The sequence below is a fragment of the Panthera leo genome, chromosome A1, assembly GCF_018350215.1.
Source record: "Panthera leo isolate Ple1 chromosome A1, P.leo_Ple1_pat1.1, whole genome shotgun sequence".
NCBI classification, from domain to species: domain Eukaryota; kingdom Metazoa; phylum Chordata; class Mammalia; order Carnivora; family Felidae; genus Panthera; species Panthera leo.
Genome location: NC_056679.1, coordinates 5888447 through 5910293, shown reverse-complemented (window position 1 = coordinate 5910293; position 21847 = coordinate 5888447). Strand labels below are relative to the sequence as shown.

Here is a 21847-nt window from a genome sequence, read left to right as displayed (position 1 = left end):
TTTTGTTTAAACTTGTAAGATGACACAAACTGTGAGAAGTTATACATAAATAATGTAATGCCTGGAATAACCACTACAATAGTTATACACTGAGGAATATACTAAAAAACAATCAAATCAAAATGAAATTCTAAAAAAATGTTCAAGTAACCCAAAGGAAAGCAGGAGAAAGAAAACACAATAAAGCAAAATCAGAAAAAAACAAACAAAATCAATAATTATATTAAGTGCCCTGAAATATTGGATTAGAATATTATCTAATGGATTAAAAACATGATCCAAGCATATGCTGGATGATATAAGTTTTCTATACAAAACTCACTTTAATTATAATCGTATAGGCAGGTTAAAAGTAAAAGATAGAAAAAGATATGTCATGTAAAGATAAAATAAGTCAGGAGTGGCTTTATTAATAGCATATCAAGTGGACATCAGAGCAAATGAAACTGCCAGAGATAGAAGGGAACATTTTTTATTATGTAATGACAAGAGAGTCGATCCACCAATAAGACATAGCAGTGTTATGTGTATGCATCAAAATACAGAGCTGCAAATATGTGAAGCTAAAATTGCTAGAACTTAAAGGATAAATATGCATATCCACATTTTTAGTAGGAGACTTCAGCAACCCTGTCTCATTAATTGACAGAACAACCAGACAGAGAATTCTCAAAGATACAGAACTAAATGCCATCAACCAACAGGATCTATTTGATATTTATACAGCATTCAACAATACCCAACAAAAGAAAGACATACTCTTTTTGGTGCTCAAAGAACGTACACCAAGATACAGAATACCTGTGTCATCAAACAAGCCTCATAAAAATGAAAAAGATTGAAGCCACGGAGAACATGTTCTCCACCCATGGGAGAATAAAGCTAGAAATTGTGGCAAACATAACAGAAAAACCTACAAACACTTAAAAAGATAAATTGAATAGCTTGATAACGTCTAAGGAAATTGAATTCATAATTTAAAAATGCCCCCAAAAGAAATCTCAAGGCCCTGGTGGTTTCAGTGGAATACCCTAACAAACATGCAATGAAAAATGAACATCAATTATATATAGTCTCCTCCAGAAAACAGAAAAGGAGGAAACACTTCCCAATTCATTTTGTGAAGCTGTTATTATTACCCTGATACCCAAACCAGACAAAGACAGTGGAAAAAAAAATGTTTCAATATCCCTCAAGGGTACAGACACCAAAATTCTTTAAAAGTACTAGTAAATAGAATTCAGAAATATAGGAAAAGAAATATAAAGGTTTATTCATATATTCAAGGTGCATTTAATAATTGGAAATCCATCCATGTAATCCACCATTTTAGGCTAAAGAAGAAAAATCACATGGTAATATCAATAAATGCAGGAAAAGCATCTGACAAAATTGAATGTCAATGAGAAAAATTAGAGAAATGTAGGAATAGAGGGGAACATTCTCAACTTGGTACAGAACATCTACAAAAACTTAGAGCTACTATTAAAATACATGTAATGAAATGTAAGTGGTAAAAGACTAAATGCATTCCCCCCACCCCCCACCCCAGATGGGAATAAGGCAAGGATATCTGTTGACATTACTCTTACTCACGTAGCACTGGAAGCAGTAGAAAGCGCAGTAAAGAGGCATACATATCGGAAGGGAAGTAATAAGACTGTATTTGATTTTGACATAGTTGTCTACATAAAAAAGTTGTCTACCTAGATTTCCAAGGAATCTAAAATAAAATGAAATAATGTGTTTTGGGCAAGGATGCAGGATACCAGATAAACACAAAACACTTTCATTTCTGTATAGTGGCAATAAACCTGTGGACCCTGAAATTTAAAAATACAATACCATTTATAAGCACTCAAAATGTGAATTAGGTATAAATCTAACAATATAGACAGGATCTGTATGCTGAAAATTTCATTACAATGTTGATGAAAGAAATTAAAGAAGATCTAGATAAATGGAGAGATAAACAATGTTCATGGATTGGACGGCTCAACACAGTAAGGGATACTTATTCTCCCCAAATTGACATACCAATTTAATGGAACTCGTAGGAAAATCCCAGCAAGATCTTTTGTAGATATGGATGAGGTTATCCTGAAATATTTACAGAAAGGCAAATGAACTATAATAACTAAAACAATTTCGAGAAAGCAGCATAAAATGGAAGGAATAAGATTTCAAGACATTCTACGACAGTAATCAAGAGTGTGTAGTTTTGGTAAAGGGATAGACACATAGCTCAGTGCAACAGAATAGAAAACCCAGAAATAGATCCATACAAATATTCCCAAACGATTCTGTCAAAGGTGCAAAAGCAATTCTTTGGAGAAAAGGTAACATTTTCAACAAATGGTTCTGGAGCACTTGTACATTCACAGGCAAAACAAAACAAAACAATAACCTCAAATAAACCCTTGACCTAAATCACACTTTATACAAAAATTAATTAATAATTTGTCATGATTTAAATGTAAAATGATACAACTTTTAGGGGAAAGAATTGGAAAAAAAAATCTTTAGGATCTGTAGTAGGCCAAGATTTCTCAGAATCAATGCAAAAAATGTGATCCATAAAAGGAAAAATTGATAAATTGGACCTCATCAAAATGAACAGCTTTTGCTTTTGAAGATGAAGAGACAAGCTGAAAACTAGGAGAAAATATTTGCAAGCCACATGTCTGACAAAGGACTGGTATCTGGAAATACAAAGAACTCTCAAAACTACATAAACAAAACAAAACAGACACACAAAAACAAGCAAACAAAACCTCCAAACCAATTCACTTAGAAAATGGGCAAAAGAGACAGAGACATTTCATAGAACAGGATATAAAAATGGAAAATAAAGCACATGAAGACATTTTCTACATCATTAACCATTAGGGAAATGCAAATTAAAATCAGAGTCGAAGTATCACCACACACCTATCAGAATGGTCAAAATTTAAAATAGTTCCAACACCAAACGCAGGTGAGAATGTGGAGAAACTGGATTATTCATACATTGCAGGTGGGAATATAAAATGGCATAGCCACTTGGGAAAACATTTTGGCAGTTTTGTATAAAATTGAACACACAACTATTATATGACCCAGTAATTGCACTATTCCAGAGAGGCAGAAACCTATGTTCACACAAAAACCTTTATAGAGTTGCCTATAGAGGCTTTACTAGACAGTTGCCCTCTATGGGTAAGGGCTTAATTATGATATATCTACAGTTATTTTTGTTTATTTATCTTAAATCCAAACACCTTACTAAGTATTCCTACACATTTCTACAATTTTTAGGTCAAGCAGATAGGATTTTGTGGGTGATAAATTCTTTCTTTAGAAATTGGGTTATATTTGTTTACTTTCCAATAATCATACCTAATTTCTTACCGTCCCACCCCCCCCATCTTATGGCAATACCCAGAAACTCTGCTAGAACCCAGTCTCTTCTTGTTCCTGACTAATATGGAAATGCTCTAACATTTTATAGTTAAGTGTGGGTAGTTGCTTTAACATTTTATAGTTAAGTGTGGGTAGTTGCATTTCATTCTGGTAAATAACTACCAACCTTGCAAAGTTTTGCTAAGAATTTTATTTTTCTAGAATGCATATTAAACTTTTTACTAATTTTCTCAGCCTCAATTGCTACAATTTTTTTCTTTTTAATGTCTTTTAATGTTTGTTTATTTTTGAGAGAAAGAGACCGAGTATGAATGGGGGAAGGGCAGAGAGAGAGAGAGAGGGAGACACAGAATCCGGAGCAGGCTCCAGGCTCTGAGCTGTCAGCACAGAGCCTGATGCGGGGCTTGAACCCACGAACCGTGAGATCATGACATGAGCCGAAGTCAGACACTTAACCGACTGAGCCATCCAGGCACCCCTACTTTTTCTTTTTAAATTCATTAATCTATCATTCTTGAGCATCTGCTTTTGAGCTTATTGGTAATACATATTTTCTTTTTCTGAGAAATATTTGTTCATGTTGTTTATTCATCTTTCTATTGGGATATTTGTACTTTTTATTGGTTTATAGGACTTCTTTACATATTTAAACTTTTTTAAATGTTTTATTTATTTTTGAGAGAGAGCATGAGCAGGGGAGGAGCAGAGAGAGGGAGAGAGAGGATCTGAAGCAGCCTCTGCACTGACAGCGAGTCTGATGTGGGGCTTGAACTCAGGAACTGTGAGATCATGACCTGAGCTAAAGTTGGATGCTCCACTGACTGAGCCACTTGGGTTCCCCCATATTTTTTATACCAATTCTTTGTCAGTTATACGTGTCATCAAAGCCTTCTCCCAGTTGGTAACTTGCTCTCATATTTTTGTTAAGGCATCTTTTTTTTTAACAGAAGTGCATCCCAAACTGTTTCGATGTAGGTTTCTGAGCGTCCAAACTTCTAAGACATTTGCGTGCCTGAGAATATTTGCGTTAAACTTTCACATTTGTTTGATATTTGGAAAGATATAACATTCTTAATTTAAAGGTCTTTTATTTAGATAATTAAAAAGAAAAATTCACTTTCTTCCTGTGTCTCGTATTGCTGTTAAAAAAAGACAGATGGCAATTTGATTCTCGTTCTCCTGAAGATGATCTTCTTTTCCTCTCTGTGAAGTTGAGGTCTGCTTATTGCAATGAGACATTCTCTAGATCGGTGTTTCTCCGGGCATGCTCTCTAGACCAGCATCATCAGCATCCTTTGGGAAATGCAAATCCTAGCTCTCCACCTCAGACCTACTGAATAAAAACAAACAAACAAACAAACAAAAACCCCTGGGGGTGAATCTCAGCAATCTGTGTTCCAACAAGACTTGCAGGTGCATCTGATGTATGTAAAAGTTTGGAGCCATTATTCTAGATCCTTGCTACTCTAAGTGTGGTCCAGATATCAGCCTCATCAGCTACAGCTATAAATGTATCAAACATGCCATGATGTTTGGTTAAAGTCACTACACTTTCAAAAATGTTATTTTCATGTAGAGATGATGAAAATTTGACTTTCCTACTACCTCTTTGAACCTTATTAAAAATATTTGCAAAATACTCATACGGCAAAATTTTCTAACAAACTTTATGTTAAAGTTTGAGGTACCTTATTTGTTGTCTGGTAAGTGCAATACATTTTGGACCCTCATTTTCATAATTTTGTTAACTACTAGGACACTGAACTTTGCCATTAAAGTTTTATATTAATTTTACTTTGACTTTATTTTACAGGCTTTGTTAGAAACAGCTGAAATTCAAACAGAACAATTGTCAAGCCTCTCTGGAAAAATAGAATGTGAAGGACCTAATCGTCATTTCAATACCTTCATTGGAACCTTGTATCTAAATGGGAAAAGGTATCGTTTTTCTCTTATTGAACATTTTTTTTAAATGGAACATAAAATATGACCATTTTTGTTCTCTCAGTTTAATAGTTTTTTCATTTTTTTACTTGATTTTGAAATACCGGAGGCATCAATATACTGTTAAAAAGGTTCTTAAATATGGGAGGAAAATGTATGGCGTTTTAAAAAATTTTTTTAACGTTTATTTATTTCTGACACAGAGACAGAGCATGAGTGGGAGAGGGACAGAGAGAGAGACACAGAATCCAAAGCAGGCTCCAGGCTCTGAGCCATCAGCACAGAGCCTGACGCAGGGCTCGAACTCACAAACCGTGAGATCATGACCTGAGCCGAAGTCGGTTGCTCAACCGACTGAGCCACCCAGGCACCCCTATATGGCATTTTTAAAATTGGTATACCTGTAAATGGGCTAGAGAAGTCAGGTCTAAGTTCCCTTTGCGTAGAAGTACTTGGCACATCCCTTGGGCTAAGTTAGCGGGAAGAACAAAGTTTCGAAAGTCATCCAAGAAGAGAAGCCACTAGGAATTCAGTTTGATAATGATGAAGGATTTTCCCTAATTTCTGCTCCACTTCTGCTTAGCTTCCACTTAAGACTTTTATGGAAGCATTGTTTTTCATGTTTATTTATTTTTGAGAGAGAGAGAGAGAGAGAGAACGAACAAACACAAGTCGGGGAGGGACAGAGAGAGGGAGACGCAGAATCCGAAGCAGGCTCCAGGCTCTGAGCTGTCAGCACAGAATCCAACGTGGGGCTCAAACTCAGGAACCGTGAGATCATGTCCTGAGCCTAAGCCTGATGCTCAACTGACTGAGTCACCCAGGTGCCCGGGAAGCATTTTTTTATCTAGTGAGTGAGTCAGCCCAGTGCCAGAGGGGAGGAGGACGGGGAAATATGGCAAACCAAGGTTGCTTTGTGTGCTCTGAATGACCACACGTAATCTTTTCTATAGAAAACCAAATTGGTAATACACAAGTATTTATTCCTCTGCCCAGTCTTCCTTGACATTAAGTTTCATAGTCACCCTAGGTATGAGAGGTATTATTTCTCTAGAACTTTTAATCAACTTACCTTTAGGTTAGTGAGAAATGGATGATAAAACCATTTTTTTTCCCATGCTCCTTGTATGAAGACACATTTGTTTTTGTTGCTATTTCCCCCCAAAGTTGAACTTGACAAAAAAGAAATAAGTATAAGATGAAAGCCTAGGCTTGCTTCACTTTGTGAAAAGAAAAGAAAAAACTTTTTGGTAATGTATACATGCTCTTTATTTTTAGCCCTGTTGCAGTAGGGCCTGATCAGGTCTTGCTAAGAGGTACACAACTTAAAAATACCCAGTGGATCCTTGGCGTAGTTGTTTACACTGGATCTGAAACCAAATTCATGCAGGTAAAATGATTTGTGATGACTGTATTGCCTCTAGATTTTTCCCTTTTTTATGAGGTGAGGGGGGTTAGTATCATATATCTCTTGAATTTAGGAGGCTCATTTCTGTTTACTAACCTGAAGTTTGAAGGGAGGTCCATATTTCATTTTAGTCTACATGGCTCCCATTAGTGGTAAGACTATTTTGGCCAAAATGACATTGGAAGTTCTGTGTAAGTTATTACTCTTACATACCATTCTTCCCAATCACTGTCTTTCGAGAACCCTTCGGTTTGTCCCTTCAGGACATCCTTCAAAACACCTGTTTTGGACTAGGAATGTTTTGCACATTTCTTACCCTTAATACTTTGACAGTAAGTCCGCCCGTTATTCCATCTGCTAAAATATAACATTTGGCTTTGACTGTTGCTTGCACAAGTATCTCTTTGGCACCTGTGTAATGCCAGACACTGTGCTAAGACCGTGGGGTATAGTAGGGCACAAGGCCTGTTTCCTGCCCTCGACTTACCTGCGGTCTGTGAAGGAAGACAGTCAAGGTAACGTAATAGCCAGAGGTCACTAAGGCAGGTTAAGTGTAGGACGCTGTGTGTTTCTATAGGAGCCCCATCCAACCTGACATTGAGGCTGTTGTGGGGAAGAACGATGTAAACAAACCGAGACCTGAAAGCTGAGTAGAGCAGATGAAAGTTTCAAGGGTGTGGGAGGTTCAGAATGAAGGCGCGGCAGGTGGGAGAGCGCTAGACCAAGACTTGCCTGTGTCCAAGGGCCATCTGGGGAGCGCTGCTCAGTGTGACTGTAGGGTAAATGGCAGAGAAAGAAGGCATGGAATGGTGACAGTAGTCCGAGGAGAGTTGGGGCCCTTGTGACTGGGGCCCACCTAGGTACATTTTCTTGCAAAGCTATGACTGGTCAGTAACATTCCACTCTCTCTTTGCTTCCTGGTTTCTTGTCTCACTTTTCTTTTTCCTCTCATTCTTCCTGCCCTGTGATTGCACCCTGCAGTAGTGCGTTAATGTGTAAGTTTTCCTTACACTCTGTATACTAAAAACCCCGGACGAAGACGGCGATATAGACACGGTCTACCCACAAATAGAAGTTTGTATCTGGACAGTGAACCAAGGGCAACATAGACCCACCTAATCGTGACCTGTGATTCAGCTGTAAAATGCACAACTCTCAAACACTACACCCTTCTGACTTCAGTTGTCTTCAAATGATCGTGCTGTTATCACTTAGTTGTATAGCTGGTGATACAACATTCAGTCTCAAATTTAAATGCCTACTGTTGATTTAAGGAGCCTGTCCCATTATCTCCCCTGTGTGGCTAGTCTGTGCAGCAGCTCATGAGAAGGTGCATCCTACTATTCCACATTATTTTGTGGGTGTAAATCATTGCTTATTATACATGCTGATTGGGTCATTTCAGAATCACAAAAATCTCAAAGTGGGCCTTTTCACAACTTCAGGAAAGAAAGAACTAGTAAATGTAAATATTTCCTTACTGAAAGGTTTTAAGCACAACACGCTTAGCTCAAAACTGTTCTATATTGTATAGCATTTGAAGACATTACTTACACCCGTTAAAAAAAGAGAAGGAATGACATGATTGCTTTGGAGATATTATACATAGATGTATATATTATATAAATTATAGTACGTACACACATATGCACGGACGTTCTCTAATAATATGCTTAATGCAGTTAAAACTAGGATTTCAATTTTTATTCCTGTGCTTTGTAAAAAAGCTGAGTTATTTAGATTACTAACTCATATTTTCATAACTAATAGACTTTGAGGATTTATGCTTCCACACTTAAAAAAATGTAGGGGCACCAGTGTGGCTCAGTCATTTAAGAGTCTGACTAGTGGTCTGAGCTCAGGTCTTGATCTCGGGGTTGTGAGTTCAAGCCCTATGTTGGGCTCTGCACTGGGTGTGAAACCTACTTAAAAAAATATGTAGAAATGGTAAATTTAATCTGGCAAAGTATGGTTGCAAAGTTAAATATCTATATCTGTTTATATGCTTGCTAATTATACATGTTATAGACAACAAAGTTAAATATACATTTATTTGTCAATATTTTAATAGACCTATGCAGACAATTATCAGAAATTTATGGGTAAATTTGAAATGCTAATAGAAAGTTATTATTTGAAGCTCTCCTGTATCCCTAACCCAGAGCTTTGGTGTCCCTAAAATATGTGTTAGAATAATTATTGTACTGGTAAAATCTTTAAAAAAAATTTTTTTTAATGTTTATTTTTGAGAGAGAGAGACACAGAGCACGAGTGGGGAGGGACAGAAAAAGAGGGAGACACAGAATCTGAAGCAGCCTCCAGGCTCTGAGCTGTCAGCACAAACCCCGATGCGGGGCTCAGACCCGTGAAAACTGCAAGATCATGCATGACCTGAGCTGAAGTTGGACCCTTAACCGACTGAGCCACCCAGGTGTCCCTGTACTGGTAAAATCTTGAATATTTCCCCAACAGACTCAGATAAAAGGTATCTTTCCATGGTTTTCAAACCAGAAATAATTCAATAACTATAAATAGTAAAGCCAATAAATTAGTACAGTCTTTTTCTCTTTTATCTGTACAGAAGATCACCTAGACTGTGTGATTTACCACATTTGCTTTTTTAAAAAACCCTAGAACTGTGGGTTGGTGGGTCCGCTGTGTGAATATGTTCTCTGTGAATAAGTAGAAGATGCCTCAAGGACTGAAGTGGGAAAAGCCCCATCAGTCAACAACATGGTGCTTTCAGTGTTGGTACTTACTTGGCAAAAACCATATTCTCCTTTTCAACTGTTGGGATTTTGGACCTCCTCTTACCATAGAAATATTCATGCATTATAATTCCTTTGATTGTTTTCCGTTCTCTTTGGTGTCTATGCATTCGCCATGGTGCAGAATTCCATCAAATTGCCTCTCAAGAGATCGACTGTTGAGAAGGTGACCAATGTGCAGATCCTGGTGTTGTTCCTGCTGCTTCTGGCCATGTCCTTGGTGAGCTGTGTGGGAGCCATACTCTGGAAGGAAGGGCATGGAGGAGACATTTGGTACATCGGGACGAAGGGTAAGTGTCCGAGGGTGTTGACAAGCTACCGTTTGAAGAGTGGTAACGCTTTGAAGTGACTTTAAACACTTGTTTCCATGTTTTTATTTGAAAGGGAAGGCCCTTGTTCTAAGTGGTAGAACAGAACAGTTTTTGTTGTTTGTTTTGGTTTTTTGAGACACTGAGGATTAGTGAGTTTTAGAAACAGAGTGTTTCCTTCTTAAGATTGTTCTACCAGTGCCACATAATCTTGGCATTCCAGAATAAAGGAGAGAAGACGGGTCAAGGCAGAGGAATGAGACGGTGAGGCAGACACACAGGGCCTCTGTCCTTGGCTTTGTCATTTAGTCACCAGGAGAACTTGGACAAGGCTTTTTACTTCTCTGAGCAATGCTTCCCTCATTTGAAAATGGGGATAATACCTACCTTATGGGGTTAGTACAGTGCTCTGTATACAAGGAATGATGCCCCCCAAATGAAGACAGGGGTCCCTGAAGGGGACCAGAAGGTTGGTAAAAGATGTAAAGGTAAACTGATACTTCGCCATTAAAAGTTCAGTCTTTTTTTCTTTTTTTTTTTTTTTTTGCTTATGTCTTTCCATGTTTTCACAGTTAACCGTCATATATCTTTCTACTTTTCTCATCTATCAACTGAGGATTTTAAATTGTTCTAACTTCCCTTGAGCAGATCTGTCTGGGAGCATCTTAAAAATAAAGAAGCGAAGATACAGACTTTGTAGGTTGTATCAGAAAACTATGGATTCATTCTTGTGCAATCTTGGTTTCTAAATGTTACTTGTATGGTTTTTAGCTCAAGCTTTTAGATTTTCAGTGATTTCAAAAAAGTAATCTCAACTTAAATGTGCTTGTTTAATTTATCCTAGCCCAAGACTGTGAATATTATATTATTTTGACACATACGTAAATTCTTACAGAAGTCACTGACATTTTGGTGTTGATAAAATGTCAAATTCTGCATACCCTACAAATGACCTTTTCTTGCCTTCTTCGTCAGACTTCTTGAAGGAGACACAACCCTCACTGTTTCTATTTTCTTACCTCCTGGTCCCTTCCCATCTGTTAGCCATTTCAACCAGTCTACTGGAATTGTGCCTCAAGGCAATTCCTAATTGCCAAACCCAGTGGTCATTTAAGTGGAATTTAATTGGATTTCTGCCACCCTCTTCTGAGTTTTATTTTATTTTTTATTAAAGTTTATTTATTTATTTTGAGAGACAGAGCAAGTGGGGAAGGGACAGAGAGAGAGAGAGGGAGAGAGAGAATCTCAAGCAGGCTCTGCACTGTCAGCACAGAGCCCGATGCAGGACTTGAACTCATGAACCGTGAGATCATGACCTGAACCGAAACCAAGAGTCGGAGGATTAACAGACTGAGCCACCCAAGCGTCCCACCCTCTTCTGATTAAAAACAAACAAGCAAACAAATCATCTGTTCCTTACTTGATTCATGAAAACCTTGATCCATCTCTTACATGCTGGTGTTTTGCAGGATCCTGTGTTCACCAGGAATGCCTCAACTTGGGTCTATAAATCCTGAAAATTTTGTGACACTTTTAGTCATATATTTATGTGTGCATGTTTTTTCCTGTAGGATGGCCTTCACCAGCTTCTTAGGGATTGTTTTATCCAAGAAAATCCTAAGAGAGCTCACTTGCTTTAATAATTTCAATTGTCATCCATTAGTTGATTTCTCTTCTACCTGCTTGCCTCCAGCCCAGATACCTCTATGAATTATTAACTCAATGATGCCTGGACATTGCTTTCCAGATATCTTGTAGACTTCTTACATAATGTACAAAACTAAATTCAAGTTTTTTTTCCCCAAATGAGTGTCTTTTTTCAGTATTCTCCATGTAAATTGTAGGCATTGCTATCCAACCATCATCCAAGCTGGAAACATAAATGTCACTCTCACCCCTCCTCGCTTCCTCCTCTTTTCCCCACTTCTATCCCCATGGCCTTCATCATCCAATCAGTTCCAAAGTCTTATTGATTCCACCTTTTCAGTATTTTGTCTGTGCACACTCTTTTTCATCCCTGAACTACTGCCACAGTTCTCCAACTGTTTGCCCAGCCCTCAGTCAAGTTCCACTCAGATTCATTCTTTATACAGTTTCCAGAAAGATGTATGTAAAAAGTAGTTATGAATGCATGCAGTAGCTTCACTGTATCCTGTTGTTTACAATGGCTTGGTGGACCACTGCCTGATGGCCCATTGTTTGTTTTTGTAAATAAAGTTTTATCAGAACACAGCCATATTTATTTGTTTATGTATTACATGTGATTGCTTTCTTTCTTTTTTTAAAAAAAATTTAATGCTTATTTATTTATTTTATTTTTTAACATTTATTTTTGAGAGACATAGAGAAACACAGCATGAGCAGGGGAGGGGCAGAGAGAGAAGGAAACACAGATTCCAAAGCAGGCTCCAGGCTCTGAGCTGTCAGCACAGAGCCCGATGTGGGGCTCGAACCTACAAACTGTGAGATCATGACCTGAGCGAAAGTCGGATGCTTACCTGACTAAGCCACCCAGGCGCCCGTAATGTATGTTTATTTTTGAGAGACAGGTCATGAGTCGGGGAAGGGCAGAGAGAGAGGGAGACACAGAATTCAAAGCAGGTTCCAGGCTGTGAGCTGTCAGCAGAGAGCCTGATGGGGGGCTCGAGCCCACGAACCATGAGATCATGACCTGGGCTGAAGTCAGATGCTTCACTGACTGAGCCACCCAGATGCCCTTACATGTGATTACTTTCAGTGCTACAACAGCAGAGTTGAGTAGTTGGAACTGGGACTGTATGTCTTGCAAAACCGAAATTATTTATCCTCTGGCTATTAGCATGGCACATCAGGACTTTCATATCTGGTCCTATCTCCATCATCTGATACTTAGTCTGTATTCACAGAAGACTGACTTTTGTTCTCTTTCGTGATCCTTCCATCCACCAGTTGCTTCAGCATCTCTAGGCCTTTTGTCTACAGTTCCTTCTGCCTCAATGCACCTCTGGTCTCTTCGTGACTGGATACCTGTCTCTTCTCATTTCAGTCCAAGATGAGGCATTACCTTCTCCAGCAGCATTTCCTATATCTTATCTCCCTCTCTTAGTTAGGAGGCCTCTTTGGCTTCTATAATGATGTCCTTAATAGATATCATTCCATTTCCATGTTTTATAATCATTGTTTGCCCCATCCTTCCAGCTAGATTGTGAATTTTTGAGGACAGGAATCATTGTATCTTTAACTCCAAGAACAGTGCCTTTTCATAATAGGAACTCAGTAATTAATTTTTTAAGTAAAAGAAATAATTTTTATATTTAGAAGCAGAACTCTATTGTTTTTTAGCCCAGCCCCTTGTTTTATGAAAGTGAAATAGATTCTGTATATTTACCAAAAAGCACAGAGGAAGTTACTGGCTTATTTGGAATAAAAATCTGTTATTGGCTCTGGACTGTATCACTCTGCCCAAGATATTCTAGGCTAAAAGAAGAGAAAGGTATTAGGTAATTAAACTATAACTGCATTTTCAGTAATTAATACATTTAGCAAAGCACTAGAGATCTTTTCTCAACTTCTCTGTCCAAAAAAACGGTCCTAATAATATCTGCCTCTAGTATTCCTAAAAGAATGATTTATGACCATAAGGTAGCATAGTAAGTATAAAAGTGTAATCATGGCAAATAAGGGAAAGTTAGTAAACTCACAGTGATAAGAATTTGAATTGATATGATAGTGAATTAAACTTGACCTTTAGGTTGATGGAATTTAGAAATCTAGATTTAACTACAATCGTTCTGAGTTACAGGTGTGTTCCCTTTTAGGAAAAATGAATATAAAATTTTAACTTAAAATTATTTAATTTTGTCTCTCAGTATACATATTTGTGCTTAATTAATCTGACAAATCAATTTGTTTAGTTCTTTTCAGTTGTAACTCAACATATAAATTTAATACATAAGATTGAGATGTAAGTTTTCAGAAAGACCTATAGAAAGCAGTCTGTATATGTCTCCTGAATACCTTCTGTATATTTTTCAGTAAATTTCTGGGAAATTAGACTGAACTTTTATTGGAAAATTACTCTCTCAAATACATGTACCTCTTTAAAAATGAGTGCATCACTAGGTTTTACAAAGTATGATATTTATTTTTTTATTTTCCTTTTGGCTTTACTTTCCTTCATTTCCTAAGTTTAAAAAACCATTAATTGTCTCTTTGTCTTCAAGCCACGTACTTCCAGCTAAATAAAATGTCCTCTTCATGCTCTTCCTTTCATCTCCATTTAACAAACTCCCTTCCTCAAAACTGGGCTCACCTTCTTTTGTGCACCCTCTTTCTGGGCCCTCCATTTTGTGTCATTGCAACTCTTCGTGTTCAGCACTATCATGGATTTCATTGTGTCGTAATTCCTGACACATCTTCCTTTCTCAAGCTGCATCCAAAGCTCCCTGGGAGCAGGGTCTGTCTCTTGCTAGATCTTGTATGTTGACGCTTGGCACACGCCCTATTACAGTGTTGGTGCTTAACTGAGACTTAACTCCAGGTGGCAAACAGACACATGAAAAGATGCTCAGTGTCACCCATCATCAGGGAAATACAAATCAAAGCCACACTTTGAGATACCACCTCACACCGGTCAGAGTGGCTAAAATGAACAATTCAGGAAATCATAGATACTGGCGAGGATGTGGAGGAACGGGAACCCTTTTGTACTGTCGGTGGGAATGCAAACTGGTGCGGCTGCTCTGGAAAACAGTGTGGAGGTTCCTCAAAAAATTAAAAATAGAACTATCCCTCCTAGCAATAGCCCTGCTAGGAATTGACCCAAGGGATACAGGAATGCTGATGCATAGGGGCACGTGTACCCCAATGTTTATAGCAGCACTTTCAACAATAGCCAAATTATGGAAAGACCCTAAATGTCCATCAACTGACAAATGGATAAAGAAGATGTGGTTTATATATACAATGGAATACTACTTGGCAATGAGAAAGAATGAAATCTGGCCATTTGCAGCAACGTGGATGGAACTAGAGGGTATTATGCTAAGTGAAATAAGTCAGTCAGAGAAAGACAGATACCATATGTTTCACTCATATGTGGATCTTGAGAAACTTAACAGAAGACCATGGGGGAGGAGAAGGGGGAAAAAAAAGTTACAGAGAGAGAAAGAGGCAAACCATAAGAGACTCTTAAATACAGAGAACAATCTAAGGGTTGACGGGGGTGGGGGAGAGGGGAAAGTGGGTGATGGGCATTGAGGAGGGCACTTGTTGGGATGAGCACTGGGTGTTGTATGGAAGCCAATTTGACAATAAACTATATTAAAAAATAGAACTATTTTATGTGTCCATTTAATTTTACCCTTAATAGTAATTTTCATGGAGAAATTTTCACAATTTTAAAACGTAATAATGCAAAGATGAATAGAGGTGTTGCCTGAAGCTGTGACATGATTCCTCTGATCTTCTTCCACAGATTACAGCTCCCACAGCTTAGGGTTTGACATATTGGTGTTCATCATCTTGTATCACAATCTCATCCCCATTAGCCTGCTGGTCACTCTGGAAATTGTGAAATATATTCAGGCCCTGTTTATAAACTGGGTGAGTATGAAAATCAGAAAATTTAAAAAAGTTCTCTCGGGGCACCTGGGTGGCTCAGTCGGTTAAGAGTCCGACTTCAGCTCAGGTCCTGATTTCACGGTTTGTGAGTTCAAGCCCTGCATCAGGCTCTGTGCTGATGGCTCAGAGCCTAGAGCCTGCTTCGGATTCTGTGTCTCCTTCTCTCTCTGGCCCTCCCTGAACTTGTGCTCTGACTCTCTCTTCTCTCAAAAATAAATAAATGTAAAAAAAAAAAAATTTTTTTTTTAAAGTTCTCTCTTGACCTGTGGCTTTGGTTTTAAGAATCAGAGTGCCTGAGTTCCTACCGTGGTGCACAGGCGAGTTGCGTTCCTGACAGGAGAGCCAAACATCAGGGTCAGCCTGACTCAGCAGTGCCTGGGCCTCTCTGTGTCACTCTTGAGGACACTGTTTCTTAATATGTTTTTTCCTAGCTGACAAGAAAGATTCAAGAGCTAGTGACTTAGTAGCAACTGCAAAGAGATGGCCCATTAAAATTTAAGATATTCTAGAAGAGTAGAGTCCAGTAGACTTACAATAGATTTACGTATGTTGGCAAGAGTGACAGAAACAGCCATTCCAGAATGACTTCAAACTAAGGAAAAGATTTCTTAGGTGAAAACCATGCATTCACTTAAATTGATACTTAGTATCATGTGACTGAGCAAATTTTCTACTTTGAATGTGCATTTGCAATTTTTAGTTATATTTAAAAAGATTTTTTTGTGGAAATAAATTTTTTGCTAGATGTCCTACTAAAATGTTTCCCTGTATCAATGAATTACCATCACTTGAAGGGTAGTGTTATTTTTAACCACCACAAAATGAGACAGAGTGCTTTTAAGTGTATTCTCATTTAAAATTCACAGTGGCGCTGTGAGATCCGTGTTATCGCTCCCATTTTATAGATGTAGTAGCTGCAAAGCATACTCCGGATCTCAGACACTCTGTGGGAGCGTCTGAGGCGGAGCCGGGATTTGGAAGCCAAGTCTTCCAATACCAAACCAACGACACACTGGTATTTGTTTCTGTGTAGCATTGGCTGTCCTGAATCAGCTCTGCCAAAGTGTGTGAGAAACTAGCACCCAAGACTCTCTTAGTATTCTAGGCTCCATTTTGAATTCTTTCTCATGTCAGCCATGTCAGAAGACCAGTGGCAGCCCAGTTGACCTGCAGACGTTTTGAGCCTAGTTCTGACTGCGTGGCTTGGCTGTTTTGCTCATTTCTTGCAGGATGAAGATATGCATTATGAAGGGAATAACGTCTATGCCATGGCCAGAACGTCCAATCTTAACGAAGAGCTTGGGCAGGTGAGGGCCCCTTCAGGGCCTGGGTATGTGACAAGAACTTTGAAGAAGGTGGATCTAGGGAGAGCGTGTGCAAAGTTAAAGTGCGAATTCAGCCATAAGCTGTAGTTGACATGATACCCATGTGGAGCTTCAAAAGTATAATTAGCTAAAAATATTGATAATGCATCACGGGTTGCAAGTCGAACGGACCTAATACAGGTTATTAATGTGCTTATGAAAGAGTAGAAGAGCTGGAGAGGCAGGTAGTGAAAGCGTCAGTTAGCTCTCAAGTTTTCAGTTAGCTTTCAGGGAGTCACAGGAACCTGGGCATCCGCCACTGGTGGCCATGCTCCTGCTTCCCTACGGCAGAGGACCCACAGGGAAGCATCTGGAGCCTGCTGCAAAATTTCATACCCATCTAACCCATGCATCTGCCCACAGCTGCCAATAGGCCAACGATGCAGCTTGTAATTCTTGACTGCAAGTTCCTTTCAGTGGTAGAATCTAAACTGGAATCCTGGGAGATAGGGAGAAATGTACCCTCAGGTCATGAGCCCCTACAGTACAACAGAAAGGGGCAGGAATGATGCCAGGTTACCAATGGACAGTTGGTTGCCTTCTAAGTGACAGTGGCAGCTTTGCAAGTATAAATTGTTTTTAAAAACTCCCACAATTATTTGTCAGTTATACCTCAGGACAGCTGGAAAAACTCAACTAACTCCCACAGTCGTATGGTACCTGGAAAGATGGGACTTCTGATTGGTACTTTTTTGTAATTATTTTTGCTATTAATGTTTTTTTTTAAATAATATTATAAGTTCCCATGTTTCAATTAATTGGAAGCAATATGTAAATTATGATAAAAAGCAGAATTTCGGAGTTAAACTTCCTGGGAGTGAACCTTGGTCTCACTATTTACCAGCAGTGTCACCATGGGCTTCTTAGGTAACTTTGCTGGCCTTGATGCCTCATCTGTAATTCGGGCCTGTCGATAGCAACTACTTCAGAAGGTTGTTTGGAGGACTGAATAAGATAATGTATTTGTAATACACTCAGCACAGTACCCAGTGTGAAGAAGGGATTTAATTAACCAGTATTTAGTTTATATGATTTCTAATTTATGGTCACATTGTATAGTATCATTTGAATAGTGAGTTCTCAGTAAATATTTATCTTTGAATATTTCTGGCTCTTGGAAATGCCTGATCTGAGAACACCATTAATAGCCTTTTTACCTTGGAAAACTAAAAATGAAGGAGGATGGAATAATCAGCTTTCTAGCAACTTTTCTGCTCGTGAAAATCTGATCATTTGCTAATCCTTTAGAACATATGTTTTCTGTCGACAGTTGGGAAAAAAATCAGTTTATCCCTCTTGCCTTGTCAGTCGACTCTAGCTACTTTAGAGTAGTAATTCAATATAATAAAACTGGCTTTGGAACTCAAGCTTTGAAAATTAATTATACTGGGACGCCTAGGTGGCTCAGTCGGTTAAGCGTCTGACTTCGGCTCAGGTCATGATCTCACCGTTTGTGAGTTCAAGCCCTGTGTCGGGCTCTGTGCTGACAGCTCAGAGCCTGGAGCCAGCTTCAGATTCTGTGTCTCCCTCTCTCCCTGCCCCTCCCCACCCCTCCCCTGCTCACACTCTGTCTCTCACAAGTAAATAAACATTTAAAAAGTTAAAAAAAAATTAATTACATTGTTTATGTAGGTAATACATAAAGATAAGAGCAGAAATAAATGAAAACAAGACAATAAGTTTAATATTCAGGATGTATAAAAACTAGTACAACTCAATAGCAGAGGACTTTAATAGACATTTTCCCAAAGAATGTATATAAACAAACAATAAGCACCTGAAACGATGCTGAACATCCCTGATCTTTAAGGAACTGCAGATCAAAACCATAATGAAATAGCACTTGGCAGCCACCAGGACACCGACTGTAAAACTTTCACACCAGAGAACACGTGTTCATGAGGAGGTGGAGAAATGAACCCTTGTGCACTGCTGGTGGAAATGGAAGATGGTGCAGTCACGGTGGAAAACACTGTGGAGAAACCTCCGAAAACGAAACCTAGAATTACCATATGTTCCAGCAATTCCACGTCTGCGGATTTTCACAGAAGAATTGAAAGTGGGGACTCAAACAGGTATTATATACACACACGTTCTAAGCAGCACTATTCCCAATAGGCAGATGGTGGAAACAACTCCAACGTCCAATAAATAATTAAACAAAACGTGGTCTGCACATACGGTGGACTATTATGCAGTCCTGAAAATGAATGAAATCTGGAAACAGGCTACAGCATGGATAAATCTTGAAGGTTATGCTAAGTGAAATATGCCAGACACAAAAGGACACAAATAGAACATGACTCAGCTTCTATGAAGTACTTGGAAAAGTAGCCTAGTGGTTGCTAGGGGCTGCAGGGAGGACAGAATGGGGAGTCATTGTATTGTTGAATTGGTAGGAGGTTTCAGTTTGGGATGAGAAACGTTCTGGAGGTGGATGGTGGTGATGGTTGCACCACTATGTCAATGTGTTCAAAAATAACACTTCAAAATGGTCAAAACGGTAAGTTTTATCCAAAAGCACTTTACCATGATAATAAAAAAATGGTTTAACATTGCCTCTTTTCCTTTTTTTATTGAGTATAATTGGCATCTATGATTATATTAGTTTCAGGTGTGCAACATAATGGTTTGGTATTTGTATATATTGCAAAACGATCATCATAATAAGTCTAGTTAACGTCTGTCACTATACATAGTTACAGAGTTCTGGTGATGAGAACTTTTAAGATCTATCTTCCTGGCAGCTTCTGAACATGCAGTATGGTAGTATTAACTACAATCACCGTGTTATACACGACATCCTGAGGATTCCTTTATTTTCTAACTGGAAGTTTGTACCTTTTGACCCCCTTCACCCATTTTGCTCACGGCTCATTTTGCTCACTCCTTGCCTCTGACAACCACCAATCTGTTCTCTGTAGCGAGTTTAATTATTTTTCTTGTTCAGATTGCACAAGTAAGTGAATCCTGTGGCATTTGTCTTTCTTTGTCTGACTTATTTCACACAACATAATGCCCTCAGAGTCCTTTCATGTGCAAACAGCCAGATTTCCTTCTTTTTATGGCTCAATTTTGTGTGTGTGTGTGTGTGTGTGTAATTATTACTGTATTACATATACACTACATTTTCTTTGGTCCATTCATTCATTGACAGGTTGTTTTATCTTGGCTATTGTAGATAATGCTGCCATGAGCATAGGGGTATATCTATCTTTTTGACTTAGTGTTTTCATTTTCTTCAAATAAATACCCAGAAGTGAAATTGCTGGATCATATGGTAGTTCTGTTTTTAATTTTTTGATGAGCTTCCATGCTGTTTTCCATAGTGGTTGCCCCAATTTACACTCCCACCTACAGTGCACAAGAGTCCCCTTTTCTCTACATCCTTGCCAACACTTAATTGTCTTTTGGTAATAACTGTTCTAACAGGTGTGAAGTGATATCTCATTATGGTTTTGATTTGCATTTCCCTGATGATTAGTGGTGCTGAACATCTTTTTATGGGTCTGTTGGCCATTTGTATGTCTTCTTTGGAAAAACATCTATTGAGATCCTCTCCTCATTTTAAAAATTGGATTATTATTTTGCTGTTGAGTTGCATGAGTTCTTTATATATTTTAGACATTAACTCCCTTCATCAAATATGTTATTTGCAAATATTTTCTCCTATTCATTGTGTTACCTTTTCATTTTGCTGATGATTTCTTTTGCTGTGCAGAAGCTTTTTAATTGGATGTAGTCCCACTTATTTATTTTTGCTTTTGCTGCCTTGGTTCTTAGTGTCAAATCCAAAAAATCATCAAGACTGATGTCAAAGAACTTACTACCTATGTTTTCTTCTAGGAGTTTTATGGTTTTAGGTCTTGTGTTCAAGTATTTAGTCCATTTTGAGTTAATTTTGTACATGGTATAAGAAAGTGGTCCAGCTGCATTCTGTTGCATGTGGTTGTCAAGTTTATTGGTGAGATTGTCATTTATTTATTGAACGCCATTTATTGAAGAGACTCTCCTTTCCCTATTGCACATTTTTGTCTCCTGTGTTGTAAATTAATTGACCGTATGTTCATTGGTTATTTATGAGCTCTTTTTTCCATTCCATTGACCTACATGTCTGTTTTTATGCAAATCCCATACTGTTTGGATTTCTATAACTTTGTAATATAGTTTGAAATCAGGAAGCATGATACCTCCTTTGTTCTTTCTCAAGATTGCCTTGGTTATTTGGGGTTGTGGTTGCATACACATTTTAGGATTATTGTTCTAAATCTGTGAAAAATGCCACTGGAATCTTGATAGGGATTACATTGAATCTGTAGTTGGTTTGGGTAGTATGGACATTTTAACAATGTTAATTTCTCCAATGCATGAGTGTGGAATATCTTTCTATTTGTGTTTTCTTCAGTTTCTTTGATCACAGGTTTTTTGCCTCCTTGATTAGATTTATTCCTAGGTATTTTATTCTTTTTGATGCAATTGTAAATGGAATTGTTAATGTTTCTAACAGTCATTATTAATGTATAGAAATTCAACAGGTTTCTGTATGTTGAATTTGTAATCTGCAGCTTTACTGAATCCATTCATTCTAAGAAGTTTTTGGTGTGGTCTTCTGCAAATAGTGACAGCTTTACATTTTCCTTTTTAATTTAGGTGCCTTTTATTTTACTTGCCTAATTGTTCTGGCCAGGATTTCCAATGCTATGTTGAATAAAGTGGTGAGAGTGGGCACCCTTTCTTGTTTCTGATCTCAGAGGAAAAGCTTTCAGCTTCTCACCGTTGACCATTGGTGTTAACTTCAGGCTTGTCATATTGACCTTTATTATGTTGAAGTTTGTTCCCTTTAACCCCTACTTCATTGAGAGTTTTTATCATAAATGGATGTTGAATTTTGTCAAATGCTTTTTCTGCATCTCCTGAGATGGTTGTATTATTTTTATCCTTTATTTTAGTGATGTGGTATATCACATTGATTGATTTTTTAAACTATTCTTGTATCACTGGAATAAATTCCACTTGATGATGTCGTGTAATCTTTTCAATGTACTGTTGAAT

The 21847-nt window shown here is 38.1% G+C and overlaps 1 protein-coding gene across 11 annotated transcripts in view; it reads left to right on the top strand.

Moving 5' to 3' along the window:
• LOC122217771 (phospholipid-transporting ATPase IB-like) overlaps positions 1 to 21847 on the top strand; it is a 220755-nt gene that overhangs the window by 52043 nt on the left and 146865 nt on the right. For all 11 annotated transcript variants that reach the window (XR_006201859.1, XM_042935461.1, XM_042935374.1 and 8 more), the window contains 5 exons: positions 5216 to 5340; positions 6625 to 6736; positions 9647 to 9812; positions 15286 to 15413; positions 16661 to 16738. Coding sequence is in view for 10 of the 11 variants with exons in the window: in XM_042935461.1 (XP_042791395.1) it covers positions 5216 to 5340; positions 6625 to 6736; positions 9647 to 9812; positions 15286 to 15413; positions 16661 to 16738 (609 nt within the window). In the remaining variant the exon portion in view is untranslated. The remainder of the gene's footprint in view (positions 1 to 5215; positions 5341 to 6624; positions 6737 to 9646; positions 9813 to 15285; positions 15414 to 16660; positions 16739 to 21847) is intronic.